General features: G+C 42.5%; 1 protein-coding gene across 1 annotated transcript; it reads right to left on the bottom strand.

Moving 5' to 3' along the window:
- Positions 1-1,304: 1,304 nt before the first annotated feature.
- LOC124140755 (serine/threonine-protein phosphatase 6 regulatory ankyrin repeat subunit B-like) lies at positions 1,305-12,678 on the bottom strand. The gene is made up of 2 exons (XM_046508486.2): positions 12,609-12,678; positions 1,305-5,795 (listed from the first exon to the last, which is right to left on the bottom strand). Exon 2 carries the CDS (start codon positions 5,752-5,754, stop codon positions 2,722-2,724), a length of 3,033 nt encoding a protein of 1,010 aa, XP_046364442.2. The 5' UTR covers positions 5,755-5,795; positions 12,609-12,678; the 3' UTR covers positions 1,305-2,721.
- Between the last annotated feature and the right edge of the window lie 3,401 nt (positions 12,679-16,079).

The raw sequence follows: 16,079 nt of genomic DNA, 5'->3' as shown, positions 1-16,079 counted from the left end.
GAAAGTGACCTGGATAATTCTGTGTCATGACACAAGACAGTGACCTGGATAATTCTGTGTCATGACACAAGACAGTGACCTTGATAATTCTGTGTCATGACACAAGACAGTGACCTGGACTATGCTGTGTCATGACACAAGACAGTGACCTGGATAATTCTGTGTCATGACACAAGACAGTGACCTGGATAATTCTGTGTCATGACACAAGACAGTGACCTTGATAATTCTGTGTCATGACACAAGACAGTGACCTTGATAATTCTGTGTCATGACACAAGACAGTGACCTGGATAATTCTGTGTCATGACACTCGACAGTGACCCGAATGATTCTGTGTCATGACACAAGACAGTGACCTGGATAATGCTGTGTCATGACACAAAACAGTGACCTGGATAATGCTGTGTCATGACACAAGACAGTGACCTGGATAATGCTGTGTCTTGACATAAGACAGTGACCTGGATAATTCTGTGCCACTTGCCTTGACCTGTGTGATTCTGTGTCATGACACAAGACAGTGACCTGGATAATTCTGTGTCATGACACAAGACAGTGACCTGGATAATTCTGTGTCATGACACAAGACAGTGACCTGGATAATTCTGTATCATGACACAAGACAGTGACCTGGATAATTCTGTGTCATGACACAAGACAGTGACCTGGATAATGCTGTGTCATGACACAAAACAGTGACCTGGATAATGCTGTGTCATGACACAAGACAGTGACCTGGATAATGCTGTGTAATGACATAAGACAGTGACCTGGATAATTCTGTGCCACTTGACTTGACCTGTGTGATTCTGTGTCATGACACAAGACAGTGACATATATGATTCTGTATCAAGACACAAGACAGTGAGATATGTGATTCTGTATCATGACACAAGACAGTGATATATGTGATTCTGTATCATGACACAAGACAGGGACATATATGATTCTGTATCATGACACAAGACAGTGATATATGTGATTCTGTATCATGACACAAGACAGTGATATATGTGATTCTGTATCATGACACAAGACAGTGACATATATGATTCTGTATCATGACACAAGACAGTGATATATGTGATTCTGTATCATGACACAAGACAGTGACATATGTGATTCTGTATCATAACACTTAAGCACTGGTCACATTGTGACTCAAAACAAATGTAGTGAAGACAGTTGAACGTACATTGAATCGCTTAAGCGATTGTTCTGCGAATCAATTATAATATTTCACCCAGTGGTCGATAATAGTCCTTTGAAAATCACAAATGCAATAAACAAAAAAGGTACATCTTTTATTTCGCTGATATCACCTGAATTACAAGGGAAGAAAGAATTATATTCATCGTCCATACTGACCATCTAAGCTCTGTATATTTGTGGTAAATTTAGCAATAGATTGAGGAGACTGCCTTGGGGGCACGGTATGGTAACCAGTCGTCAAAAAGTTGTGTGGACTGGTAGTGCCTGAATGAATGCACGTGTGTACGAATCCCTCTGATTATGATCTTTGGTTTGTCACAACTATTCCCTTGCTCTTGGGCTGCCCCAAAGACCTCTATGACCTGCCTTACTTTGAGCGTCGTCCCAGCGCATGCCGACATACCGCTATGTGACTGTAATAACGATCTAGTTGCGTGAAAACAAACGCAATACCCCCCCCCCCTTTCAAAATAATGTCCAGGATGTACAATCTGTAACCGTGAAACAATAAGCAGCTTTCATCCTAGCTGTGACCATCTGTTTTTGCCATATCTTTCAACGATGCCTTTCTTCACCGAACAACTTGTATTGCATTGTATGCCATGCAGTTTCAAGATCACTACCAGCTACTCTGGACGCGTTGTGTGACTAGTGTCCTACATGTTATTTTTGAGTATGATATAGAATGTAAGGAAACAAAAACCTACATGATGCAACCTATCCAGAATGCATAAATTGCTTGCACGTTGTGTGACTAGTGTCCTACATGTTATTTTTGAGTATGATATAGAATGTAAGGAAAGAAATACCTACATGATCAGCCTACCCAAAATTGTATAAACAGCTTGCACGTTTACAGTCAATGTAAATCATAAACGAAAGCGGAGGATGTTATTATTATGTACCGGTTTGAAACTACATTCGAGATTACTAAGTTAAATAAAATGAGACTAATTTTGATATAAGAGAATTAATGTCCTACAACTGTTTAAGCTTTGCCAGTGCAAAATTCCAGACGGTCTGAATTAACTGACATGGATGAAAAGAAAACATTTTCACTAGTACTAAAACCAATCAAGCACTCATCCAATTGCAAAATGAAATTCCCCCGAAGCATATGAATACACTGCTTGAAGAAGGACAAGCACTCCCTTGTGTCCCATACAAACTGCCGTCATTACAGGGGTCTGGTCATATTTTCCCTTGCTTTCTATTTCCCTATTTTCGAGGCAATGATATGGTTTAACATTGTTGGTTTGTTTGTTGTGTAACGCCTCACTGAGCCATGACGACAGCTTGTAAATAATCGACATCACTGTGAACGATATTGTGAGACACGACCCACGCAGTCACGGTACAAGGACACCTTATAAACCAAATCACCGAGCCTGACCACCGGATCCATTTTGTCGCCTCTTACGTTAAGCATAGGTTGCTGTGGGCCAATTCGAACCCAGAAATCCCAAGGGGTTAGTCATGGAGGTGTGGAGTCACATCAAGGAATAGCTAAGAGGATTCTTCGTTGAGGATCTCAACTATTGACTTGTACCCACACGTTTCAGCAACTTGTAACGGTGTTTTTCCAGCTTTGTTTTTCTTATGGATATCCACGACGCCCTGAAGCGTGACGAGGTACTTGACAATGTCTATGTTACCTCCATAACAGGCTACATGGAAAATGTTGTCACCGTCATCGTCAACTGCTGTCATGTCACACTCCTTGCTCACAAGAAGGACAAACACGCCTTTGTGCCCCATACTAACTGCTTTCATGACAGGAGTCTGGCCATACTTTCCCTTACTTTCTATCCCCCCTATTTTTGAGGCAATGATATGGTTCACCATGTCCAAATTACCACCCTGACAAGCAACGTGAAGTACATTATCACCGTCAGCATTCACAAAGGAAGTGTTGCAGCCCTTGCTCACAAGTAAATCGAAGATGTGTCTGTGACCGGCACTTGCTGCCTTCATCACTGGTGTTTGGCCATACCAGCCCTTGCTCTCTACACTGATGATGTCCAGAGCGACAATGTGGTTGACCATGTCTTCGTTGCCATGGAAACATGCCTGGTGAAGGACGTTGTCACCGTGATCATCTACGGTCTTCACATCACTTCCTTCACTCACAAGGAAGTCAAAGACAGGTATGTGTCCCTTCTGTGCCGAAATAATTAATCCTGTTCTTCCATGTTTCCCTCGACTTGCGAGGTCAACTATCTTCAGAGACACGATGTGGGTCACCATGTTCAGGTTTCCCCCAAGACAGGCAACGTGGAGGATGTTGTCGTTGTAATTATCCACAGCAAGCTTTGAACTCCCTTCAGACAAGAGTAAGTCCACTACGCTCGTGTGAGATGTTCGTGCTGCCTTTATCAAAGCTGTTTGGCCATACTGGCCCTTGGCGTCAATGTCCAATACCTTCTGTGAAAGGATGTAGTGCAATGTGTCCACACTCCCACCTTTGGTTGCTAGGTGGAGAACATTGTCTTTATTGCTATCCATCACAGAAAGATCACACCCATTCGTAACCAGCAGGTCCAACACGTCCCTATGTCCTTTGTTTGCAGCATGCATGACTCCAGTTCTTCCATATTTCCCCCTGCTTTCTAGGGGAAGAACATCCTTTGAGACGATCACCTTCACCATGGTAACATTGCCTCCAAGACATGCAACATGAAGAATATTATCTCCGTCATCATCAGCGACTGATAAATCAGCCCCTTCATTGAGAAGCAACTCGAACACATCGATGCGACCAAAGAATGCTGCTTGCATAATAGGAGTCCTTCCATATTTTCCTCTGGATTCGATGCCACAGACCTTTTGGGATATTAGATGCATGACCATATCCACATTGCCACAGTAGCAGGCAACATGGAGGATATTGTCACCATTGGCGTCCACTACAGAGAGATCACACCCCTTGCTGACCAGAAAATCAAAGATATTCATGTGACCAAAATCGGCTGCAGTCATGACGGGTGTTCTGCCATACTTGCCCTTGGTTTCAATACCAACCAACCCTTTCGAGAGAACAGCTTCAACTAGTTCCTGATTTCCGCCATAGCAGGTCATGTGTAGAATTGTGTCTCCATCACTATCAATCACTGACAAACTGCACCCTTTGCTCACCAAATAGTCAAAGACTTCGTTCTGACCAAAATATGCGGCATGCATGACTGGCGTGCGTCCTAGCTTCCCCTTCACCTCTGCAGGAAATATCTTCTGAGAGATTATGTACTTCACCATGCCCAAACTGCCTCCTTGACAAGCTACATGGAGAATATTATTGGTGTCCTCATCCACTGCTGCCACGTCACAGCCCATGCTGACAAGAAATTCAAAGAGTCTCTTGTGTCCCTTGTTTGCTGCAACCATTAACGGTGTTCTGCCATATTGTCCCTTGCTTTCGATGTCCAGTTTTGTTTTGGTAAGAACATGACTCACCATATCAATGTCCCCACCAAAACATGCAACGTGGAGGACGTTGTATCCTTGAAAGTCCAAAGCCTTGATGTCACAAGCTCTGTTGATGAGGGAATCAAAGACCCGGATTTGCCCCTTTTCAGCTGCCATCATGAGTGGTGTCCTTCCAAATTTGCCTCGATCCTCGGCACCAAACTGTTTATTGCATAGTACATGTTTCACCATGTGCACATCACCCCCACAGCAGGCGACATGGAGTATGTTGTTACCATCATCATCGAGTACGGACAGATTACAACCCTTGCTGACCAGCAAGTCATAGATACCACGATGTCCTTTCTCAGCTGCTTTCATCAGTGGGGTCCTTCCATACTGACCGCGACACTCCAGGTCCAGTATTCTTTTAGAGAGCAGGAGAGACGTCACAAGATCAACATTACCACTGAGGCAGGCGACGTGAAGAATGTTATCACCACCATAATCCACTATGGAAAAATTGCTTCCATTTTCAATCAGTAAATCAAACACCTCAGCGTGGCCCATCCTTGCTGCCTTCGTTAACGCGGTCTGCCCAAACTGCCCTCTGCTCTCAATGCCAATTATCCTTTGAGACAGAATGTGTCTCACCATGTCAATCTTGCCACCAAGACAAGCTATGTGTAGAATGTTGTCGTCGTGATCGTCCAAGAGTTTCATGGCACATTTCCTACTCTCCAGCAAATCATAAACCGCTTGGTGTCCATAGTAAGCAGCTATCATCAAAGGAGTTCGTCCATACTTCCCTCTGCTGTCGATGGCAACTGCTTTCTGCACCAGGATGATCTTGACGACTTCCGCGTTACCGCCCGTACAAGCCAAATGAAGTATGTTTTCGCCATCATCATCAACAAGCGACAGGTCACTCCCTTGCCTGATGAGAAGCGTCAAGGCATCCTTTTGTCCTGTGACTGCAGCAACCATGACAGGGGTTCTTCCCATCTTCCCCTTGACATGCAGTTCCTCTGGGGTTTGTGTCAGTATGACTCTGATAGTGTCCAGCTTCCCCTGTTCGCATGCTTGGGGAAGGGTGATTCCTACTTTCTGTTTGACTTGGTTCTTGTTCATTGTCATGGATTTCCTTCGGAGACCGGTCAGGAATGTACTGATCAAATCTGAAAAGAAAACAAGTGATTTCTTAAAATGTTTTGGGGGCACGGGTTTGCAAGTCGTCTGAGGCGCCGCGATTCGCTGTGCAGAGTTCCGTACCTTGGGCTACCAGAAACCTGTGATTGTGGGTTCGAGTCCCGGTTCGTCCCGATTATGTTTCTAGGGTTGTCAGCACCATACTCGTGCTCGTGGGTTTCACCGAAGTGGTAAACGTCTGAGACCTGCATCACTTCGGGCTTTTCTCCCACATTAAGCTGACTCGCCGTGATATAACTGGAAGACTGTTAAAAGCGGCGTTAAACCCAACTCATTCACTCACTCACTCACTATAATGTTTTGTGGTGTCATAATGAGTGAGTGGTTTGATTTTAAAACTGCTTTTAACATTTGTTTTCAATTATATCTGGCGTATCAGCTTCATGTGTGAGGAAAGCCCGAAGTGTTTTAGACCTCAGACGTGTACCTCTTTGATGAAACCCATGAACACAGGGATAGAGCTGACAAACCAAGAACCAAAATCAAGAGGAACCGATTTTCGAACACATGATCTTGGGTTTTTCCATGTCTAAGGGACGCAACTCTGCACAGTGTTTTTTTAACAATGCATCATCGATGAAAATTAACAACTAAAATACAGGCAGGAGAGTTTTGCGCTAATTAATCTTATATTTATATTACGACAGCTAGTAAATGACCGAATATGTCCCAGATAAACATACAGATGAAGTGCGTGGCTGCTTGTACTAGTCCGGACGAATGCCGATTTTATCGTGCTAGGCCACTGAGATACCATGCCACAGTTTAACATGAATACCCCACTCAGACACAGTACACTGATTCCTAGCCGACCAGTACTTGTTTCAGCCCCTTAATGCCGAGCGCCAGCCAGGGTAACAACAAGTACCATCTTGGAAGCGAACACCAGGTATCATCACTGATTTTAACTGACCCATTCCTATAATTTTGGCCGTTATTTTAACACTATGCAATCTGTGTCTGTGTAGGCCTTCGTTCATCATTAACTTGATTCAGTGTGATACAACTGAAATACTGTTCAAAGCCAACTCAACGTTAAACCAGCTCAACAATACGGTTCGATCCAATAGCTTTGATGTTCAATGCTACTTTATACTACACCCTGTTTTCATTCTCACAAGTGTAATTAATGATATTTATTTTGTCATGCAGTCCGTTGGGACCTTGTCACGGCTCAGGGACGCAAGTCTGTACAATGGATTGCGTCGGCTAATAGAAACTCCATCTTGGCCCTTACTATAGTGACACACTATGGATACTGTATGCCCTTGTATATAACTGAAAGACATCCTTACTATAGTGACACACTATGGATACTGTTTGTCCTTGTATATAACTGAAAGACATCCAGTGACACACAGCGAAATGCTGTTTAAATACGTTGTCCCCCGTCCTGCGTTTGATGTCTACACACCGTCAGTATCTCTGATCAATTCAGTCTATCATATCGGGGCTATTCAGCCAGTGTGGCAAACGGTTTGTGCAGGGCGTAGCCAATAAAACCCATTGTAGTTAACAAACCGATCTGATTTGGTGTGTATTCACTGTACGCACCCGCTAGAAAAGATTAGTAATTGCAGGCTCTAGTGACAGCTATTCATTTCATGCTATGAATATGGCATCAAGCACTATCACGGCTTTTGTTGAGAGTAATATATGGTATTCGGTACTATTAGAAGGGTTCTATTTCATCTTTTGTACTTTGACGTCGATTTATCACGTCAATACAAAACGAAAATATTTGGTGTCATGTTAATTTGTTTGCACCTGAAAAGATTCCGCGATGGAACTGGTTCCAATAACTAGGCTTGTTGAAAGAGGCGACTAAATGGATCCGATGGTCACGTGATGGATAGCGCGTCATCGTACCCGACGACGTGAGACGTAACACACACACTGAAAAATACAGTTTGGGGGAATGACTATTTTGGGGGATATTTTTGGGGTGAAGACAGTACACAATATATTAATATCCCCAAAAATATTCATGATCCGTAACTTGTTTTGTTCAGTGTACCATGAATCACATGGCCAGGATTCGATTATTTCAAGAAAATCGTCGTATAACTGGACAACAACATATATATATAAAACATATTTTATTGTCGACCGCCTCCGTGGTCTAGTGGTAGAGCGTTCGCCCGAGAGAACGGAGGGTCCGGGGTTCGATCCCCGGCCGCGTCATACCAAAATACGTTAACAGATGGTACTTGTTGTTACCCTGTCTGGCGCTCGGCATTAAGGGGCTAAAACAAGGACTGGTCGGCTCGGAGTCAGTATACTGTGTCTGAGTGGGGTATTCATGTTAAAGTGCGGCATGGTATCTAAGTGTCCTAGCTCTATAAATCTGCATCAGACCGGACTAGTACAGGCAGCTACGCATGCACACGTGCATGCACGTCGCTATATAAGTACAATAATCTTTAACGCGACGTTAAACCCCATTTCTCCTCACCCCACCTCACCTATTTTATTGTCCAAAAAGACAAAGGCATTGGGCACAAGTGCACCACCTGTTGCCACCTTCTCTCCTGGAAACTACATACTCGGGCGTAAAACAATCAAACACCATCGCCATACAGTAAACTACGTTTATAACGAACACGCTTATAACGAACTGACGGATATAACGAACTTACTTTTTTTGTCCCGACTATTTGCTGTAGTAAAGCTGTATGTATGCTTATAACGAACTACGGTTATAACGAACTAAAATTAGTGGTCCCTTTGAGTTCGTTATAACCGTAGTTTGCTGTATTTAGAAAACCAGAGACAACTTTCAACACAATTTCTGTCGCATGGACAGCTGGTGCTTTGGATTTACGTTTTTTCCAAGACTCGTAATTAAACAGTTTCTCATTGTGATCCTGTCTAGCGGCATAGCCATACGTACATAACAGTGCAGAGTTAAGCTACGTGATCAGACCGTTATATGGTGAGGTTTCTGATTGTTCCGACTGTAAACGGGTTTCAAAGGGTCCAATTATTACCTTGAGCAATACACGCGTTATTGACGCATGCAGTAACTATGTCAACAGTTGTGTAAAAAGACATCGTGAACTCGTATGTGTGAATGCAATGTTTGGACCAGCTCCTACGGCCATGTGAATGAGGGGATATGATAAGTGAAAGAATATCAAGATGTTAATCTGAATACAACCAAATTTTCAATTTGCGAAAAGTCAAGTAAACCTAGACATGCATGATGTATGGACGATCATGTGAAACTTGATATGCATGCGTGATATAAGGCCAGTCATGTAAAACTAGATATGTATGCGTGATATAAGGCCAGTCATGTAAAACTAGATATGCATGCGAGATATAAGGCCAGTCATGTAAAACTAGATATGCATGCGAGATATAAGGCCAGTCATGTAAAGCTGGATATGTATGCGTGATATAAGGCCAGTCATGTAAAACTAGATATGCATGCGAGATATAAGGCCAGTCATGTAAAACTAGATATGCATGCGAGATATAAGGCCAGTCATGTAAAGCTGGATATGTATGCGTGATATAAGACCAGTCATGTAAAACTAGATATGTATGCGTGATATAAGGCCAGTCATGTAAAACTAGATATGCATGCGAGATATAAGGCCAGTCATGTAAAACTAGATATGCATGCGAGATATAAGGCCAGTCATGTAAAGCTGGATATGTATGCGTGATATAAGGCCAGTCATGTAAAACTAGATATGCATGCGAGATATAAGGCCAGTCATGTAAAACTAGATATGCATGCGAGATATAAGGCCAGTCATGTAAAGCTGGATATGTATGCGTGATATAAGACCAGTCATGTAAAACTAGATATGTATGCGTGATATAAGGCCAGTCATGTAAAACTGGATATGCATGCGTGATATAAGGCCAGTCATGTAAAACTAGATATGTATGCGTGATATAAGGCCAGTCATGTAAAACTAGATATGCATGCGAGATATAAGGCCAGTCATGTAAAACTAGATATGTATGCGTGATATAAGACCAGTCATGTAAAGCTGGATATGCATGCGTGATTTAAGACCAGTCATGTAAAACTTGATATGTATGCGTGATATAAGACCAGTCATGTAAAACTGGATATGCATGCGTGATTTAAGACCAGTCATGTAAAACTTGATATGCATGCGTGATATAAGACCATTCATGTAAAACTGGATATGTCGGCGTGATGAATGGTCGGTCATGTAAAACTGGATGTGTCGGCGTGATATAAGGCCAGTCATGTAAAACTAGATATGTCGGCGAGATATAAGACCAGTCATGTAAAACTAGATATGTATGCGTGATAGAAGACCAGTCATGTAAAGCTGGATATGCATGCGTGATTTAAGACCAGTCATGTAAAACTTGATATGTATGCGTGATATAAGACCAGTCATGTAGAACTGGATATGTCGGCGTGATTTAAGACCAGTCATGTAAAACTGGATATGCATGTGTGATATAAGACCAGTCATGTAAAACTGGATAAGCATGTGTGATATAAGACCTGTCATGTAAAACTGGATATGTCGGCGTCATATAAGACCAGTCATGTAAAACTGGATATGCATGTGTGATATAAAACCAGTCATGTAAAACTGGATATGCATGCGTGATGTAAGACCAGTCATGTAAAACTGGATATAAGACCATTCATGTAAAACTGGATATGCATGCGCTATATAAGACCAGACATGTAAAACTGGATATGCATGCGTCATATAAGGCCAGCCATGTAAATCTGGATATGCATGCGTCATATAAGGCCAATCGTGTAAAACTAGATATGCATGCGTGATATAAGACCAGTCATGTAAAACTGGATATGCATGTGTGATATAAGACCATTCATGTAAAACTGGATATGTCGGCGTGATGAGTGGTCGGTCATGTAAAACTAGATATGCATGCGTGATATAAGACCAGTCATGTAAAACTGGATAAGCATGTGTGATATAAGACCAGTCATGTAAAACTGGATATGTATGCGTGATATAAGACCAGTCATGTAAAACTAGATATGTATGCGTGATATAAGGCCAGTCATGTAAAACTAGATATGCATGCGAGATATAAGGCCAGTCATGTAAAACTAGATATGCATGCGAGATATAAGGCCAGTCATGTAAAGCTGGATATGCATGCGTGATATAAGACCAGTCATGTAAAACTAGATATGTATGCGTGATATAAGGCCAGTCATGTAAAACTGGATATGCATGCGTGATATAAGGCCAGTCATGTAAAACTAGATATGTATGCGTGATATAAGGCCAGTCATGTAAAACTAGATATGCATGCGAGATATAAGGCCAGTCATGTAAAACTAGATATGTATGCGTGATATAAGACCAGTCATGTAAAGCTGGATATGCATGCGTGATTTAAGACCAGTCATGTAAAACTTGATATGTATGCGTGATATAAGACCATTCATGTAAAACTGGATATGTCGGCGTGATTTAAGACCAGTCATGTAAAACTAGATATGTATGCGTGATATAAGACCAGTCATGTAAAACTGGATATGCATGCGTGATTTAAGACCAGTCATGTAAAACTTGATATGCATGCGTGATATAAGACCATTCATGTAAAACTGGATATGTCGGCGTGATGAATGGTCGGTCATGTAAAACTGGATATGTCGGCGTGATATAAGGCCAGTCATGTAAAACTAGATATGTCGGCGAGATATAAGACCAGTCATGTAAAACTAGATATGTATGCGTGATATAAGACCAGTCATGTAAAGCTGGATATGCATGCGTGATTTAAGACCAGTCATGTAAAACTTGATATGTATGCGTGATATAAGACCAGTCATGTAGAACTGGATATGTCGGCGTGATTTAAGACCAGTCATGTAAAACTGGATATGCATGTGTGATATAAGACCAGTCATGTAAAACTGGATAAGCATGTGTGATATAAGACCTGTCATGTAAAACTGGATATGTCGGCGTCATATAAGACCAGTCATGTAAAACTGGATATGCATGTGTGATATAAAACCAGTCATGTAAAACTGGATATGCATGCGTGATGTAAGACTAGTCATGTAAAACTGGATATAAGACCATTCATGTAAAACTGGATATGCATGCGCTATATAAGACCAGACATGTAAAACTGGATATGCATGCGTCATATAAGGCCAGCCATGTAAATCTGGATATGCATGCGTCATATAAGGCCAATCGTGTAAAACTAGATATGCATGCGTGATATAAGACCAGTCATGTAAAACTGGATATGCATGTGTGATATAAGACCATTCATGTAAAACTGGATATGTCGGCGTGATGAGTGGTCGGTCATGTAAAACTAGATATGCATGCGTGATATAAGACCAGTCATGTAAAACTGGATAAGCATGTGTGATATAAGACCTGTCATGTAAAACCGGATATGCGTGCGCGATATAAGACCAGTCATGTAAAACTGGATATGCATGTGTGATATAAGACCAGTCATGTAAAACTTGATATGCATATGTGATATAAGACCAGTCATGTAAAACTGGATATGTCGGCGTGATGAACGGACAGTTATGTGTACAAATAGATATGAATGTGTGATGTGAAGTCTGTCATGTGTAGGAGTGTAGATAGTCATGTCATGTATCTGAATCACGAATATGCCGGTTTTACCCAAATAAGTCCCGATATGGCTGAAATACTGCCGATGTGACTATAAATTTTAACTCACTCACTCACTCACCAAATAAGTCCATGCTTTTACAGTCTAGTACTCCAAGCCTCCAGAACTATCTACCAGGAACTTACCTCACTGCCTGCGATGGTCCGCCATGTCGGCTACTGGCGTTGTGTCAGCGCTGATCGTGTTGTATCCCGGAGTATCTAAGTGACGTCCACACCATTGTGGACATTTCTGTGTGTAGTGAATCTTTACAAAGCACGGTGTACCTGTCGTTGCTCGTTCAATACAGAATCATGCTGGGCAGACCATTGCATGAATAGAAATCCCACGTTTGCAGTTTTACATGTAGAGTTTCAGACATGTGCCCAGGGATTTCACTGTACATAGGAATTAGCCTCGACGTTTGAAGGTGTCCCCCGTCGTGACATTGCTGTAATGTTGTTAAAGGCGGCGTCAAACAATACTCACGCACTCACTCACTCACTCACTCACCATGTGTCAGTAGAGAGTATACCGTGACAAAACACATTCTCACATTCAACCAAATACAGTAATCAGAGACCCGTGAAGATCCGGGGAAGAGTAGGTCTTCAGCAACCCATGCTTGCCGTAAAAGGCGACTATGCTTGTCGTAAAAGGCGACTAACGGGATCGGGTGTCAGGCTCGCTGACTTGGTTGACGCATGTCATCGTATCCCAATTGCGTGGATCGATGGTCAGGGTGTCAATCACTGGATTGTCTGGTCCAGTCTCGATTATTTACAGATCGCCGTCATATAGCTAGAATATTGTTGAGTGCTGAGTTAAACAACAAACAAACAGACAGACAGACAGACAGTAATCAGAAGACGGTGTTTCTTTTCTAAATTCTCCCCAAATGAACGCTTCATACAAAGCCCATGGCTACACACATCTAGTTGCAATCATATGTGGCCCTTTTAATGCTATGTCTGGATCAGTAACCAAAGAACACTGACTCTGTATCTGCAGTGAGGTGAGGTGAAATTGGGTTTAACGTCGCGTCCAAGATTATTGAACTTATATAGCGACGTGCATGTACGTGTACGTGTGTGGCTGCTTGTACTAGTCCGGACTGATGCCGATTTATCGTGCTAGCTCACTGAGATACCATGCCGCAGTTTAACATGAATACCCCACTCAGACACTGTATACTGACTCCGAGCTGACCAGTCCTTGTTTTAGCCCCTTAATGCCGAGCGCCAGACAGGGTTAAAAAAGTACCATCTTATTACGTCTTTTGGTATGACGCGGCCGGGGATCAAACCCCGGACATTCCGCACTCCGGGCGGACGCTCTACCACTAGACTACGAAGGCGGTTTTATCTGCAGTGAGGGAGACATCGGATGACCGAGTTTCTGAGGCGCCGTATTGGATGTGTGTGACAAGGCTGATCGTATGTCGTCATAAGTGAGTTAGTATGGTTTTACGCCACTTTGAGCAACATTCCAGCAATATCACGGAGGGGGACACCAGAAATTGGCTTCACACATTGTACCCATGTCGGGAGTCAAGCCCGGGTCTTCGGCGTGACGAGCGAACGCTTTAACCACCAGGCTACCCGACCGCCCCTTTCTCGTCATAAAGCGACAGCATAACTGACACGATGCTCTCGTTATCAATCACCGGTTTACCGGATCCTGACTCGAGATTTACAAGTAGCCGTAATACACCTGAAATATTGCTAACTGCGACATAAAGTAATATTCACTCACTCTTGTCAAGTATTCGCAACCTCGTTTATCTCAAAAACACTGAGAATCAATATGAAGGTCACAGTCCCCAATATTTGGAGTTGATGTTTACGTGCACAGTGTCCCGAGGCACACACAATTAAGCTCCGAGAATAGAGCTGGCATTGTTAGGACTGGGCACGGTGGGGTAGCCCAGTGGTTAAAGCGTTCGCTCGTCACGCCGAAGACCCAGGTTCGATTCCCAATATGGGTACGAGGTGTGAAGCCAATTACTGGTGTCCCCCGCCGTGATATTGCTGAAAGCCGCTTAAAACGATACTCACTCACTCACTCACCATTTGTCAGTAGAGTGTAGTGCGTGAGTGAGTTGGGTTTAACGCCGCTTTTAACATTATTCCAGTTATACCGCGGGGCGCCAGTAATCGTTAAGAAGTAACGGTTTAACGGGTCCGGGTTAATGAGGTTTCATTGTAAGTTTAAACACAACTGTGACGTCATTGTATTGTTCAAATGCTCCATTAATTTCAATTATACATCATCTTAAACAAACATTTCAATTAAGTTGCACTTGATATTGACAGAACTATACTTAAAATATGTTGGCAAGTGTATTATTTCAAATTTTGTCGGAAAACATGTATCAACCGCGAGATACGAACCTGCATCGTTTGATTTGTGGTTGTGTAACTGTCCACCTCGGCTACGGCGGCACATGAAGATATGGTGCGAAATTAACTATTAAATGTTTTCATAATTTTTCATAATTCTTAAAAGCTCAAAAATGATAATTATGCATAATTTTGTATATAATGTTGTTTTAGAGCAGGTTACCTTTGGCAGTGTTCATATTCATAGTAATTAGATTGGTTGGTTGGTTTGTAGTTTAACGCCGCACTCAGCAATATTCCAGCTATATGACGGCGGTCTGTAAATAATCGAGTCTGGACCAGACAATCCAGTGATTTACATCATGAGCATCGATATATGCAATTGGATCGATGACATGCATCAACCAAGTCAGCGAGCCTGACTAGATAATTAGCCTGTAATTAGAGCCTGTAATTAGATAAACCTTCAGGTAAACACATACATATCCTTGTTCGGGGCTCTATATTTCCTATCATCCCAGTCATCATGTATATTTACAATGTGCAAGCGATTGATTAAATTAAATCGGAGAATATCCTCGTAACCCTCCATTTCTGAAAAATAATTGGCCTCGGCCATTGCGGGGCCTCTGCTCCATTATTTTTAAGTGAGTGAGTGAGTTGGTTTAACGCCGCTTTTAACAGTATTCTAGTTATATCGCGGCGTGTCAGCTTAATGTGGGAGGAAAGCCCGAAGTGATGCAGGTCTCAGACGTTTACCACTTCGGTGAAACCCACGAGCACGGGTATGGTGCTTACAAACCTAGAAACATAATCGGGGCGAACCGGGATTCGAACCCACAATCATAGGTTTCTGGCGTGCCCAAGGGACGCAACTCTGGCACAGCGAATCGCGGCGCCTTAGACGACTGGGCCACCCGTGCCCCCCATTATGTTTAAGGAATGGAGAGTGAGTTCGACATCACCCCTACGTATCTCCAAAACAAGGCAAAGAGATATTATAGACAAGTCAGTAACATGTTTTAACACCGAACGAGCACCTGACATGACGCGTCTAGATGTACTCGTTATAGACGCTTTCACAATTCTCTCTTGACTGTCAGGATACAGTTGAATAAAGAGGCTAATATATAAATAATGCATGCGTTTTCATGCATAACTCTATCGCTTGTCATCTTCTTGTGTCGCCTCAGCATGTTCTCGATGGCTAAGAATAGTAAAAAGCATGCCCTTTTAGTACAAATGCACGATATTCATAGGAATTGTGAAGTGAAA

The sequence above is a fragment of the Haliotis rufescens genome, unplaced genomic scaffold (genome assembly GCF_023055435.1).
Source record: "Haliotis rufescens isolate VD_foot unplaced genomic scaffold, xgHalRufe1.0.p SCAF_60, whole genome shotgun sequence".
NCBI classification, from domain to species: domain Eukaryota; kingdom Metazoa; phylum Mollusca; class Gastropoda; order Lepetellida; family Haliotidae; genus Haliotis; species Haliotis rufescens.
Note: the sequence above shows the minus strand (reverse complement) of the source record. Positions and strands in the feature narration are given on the sequence as shown.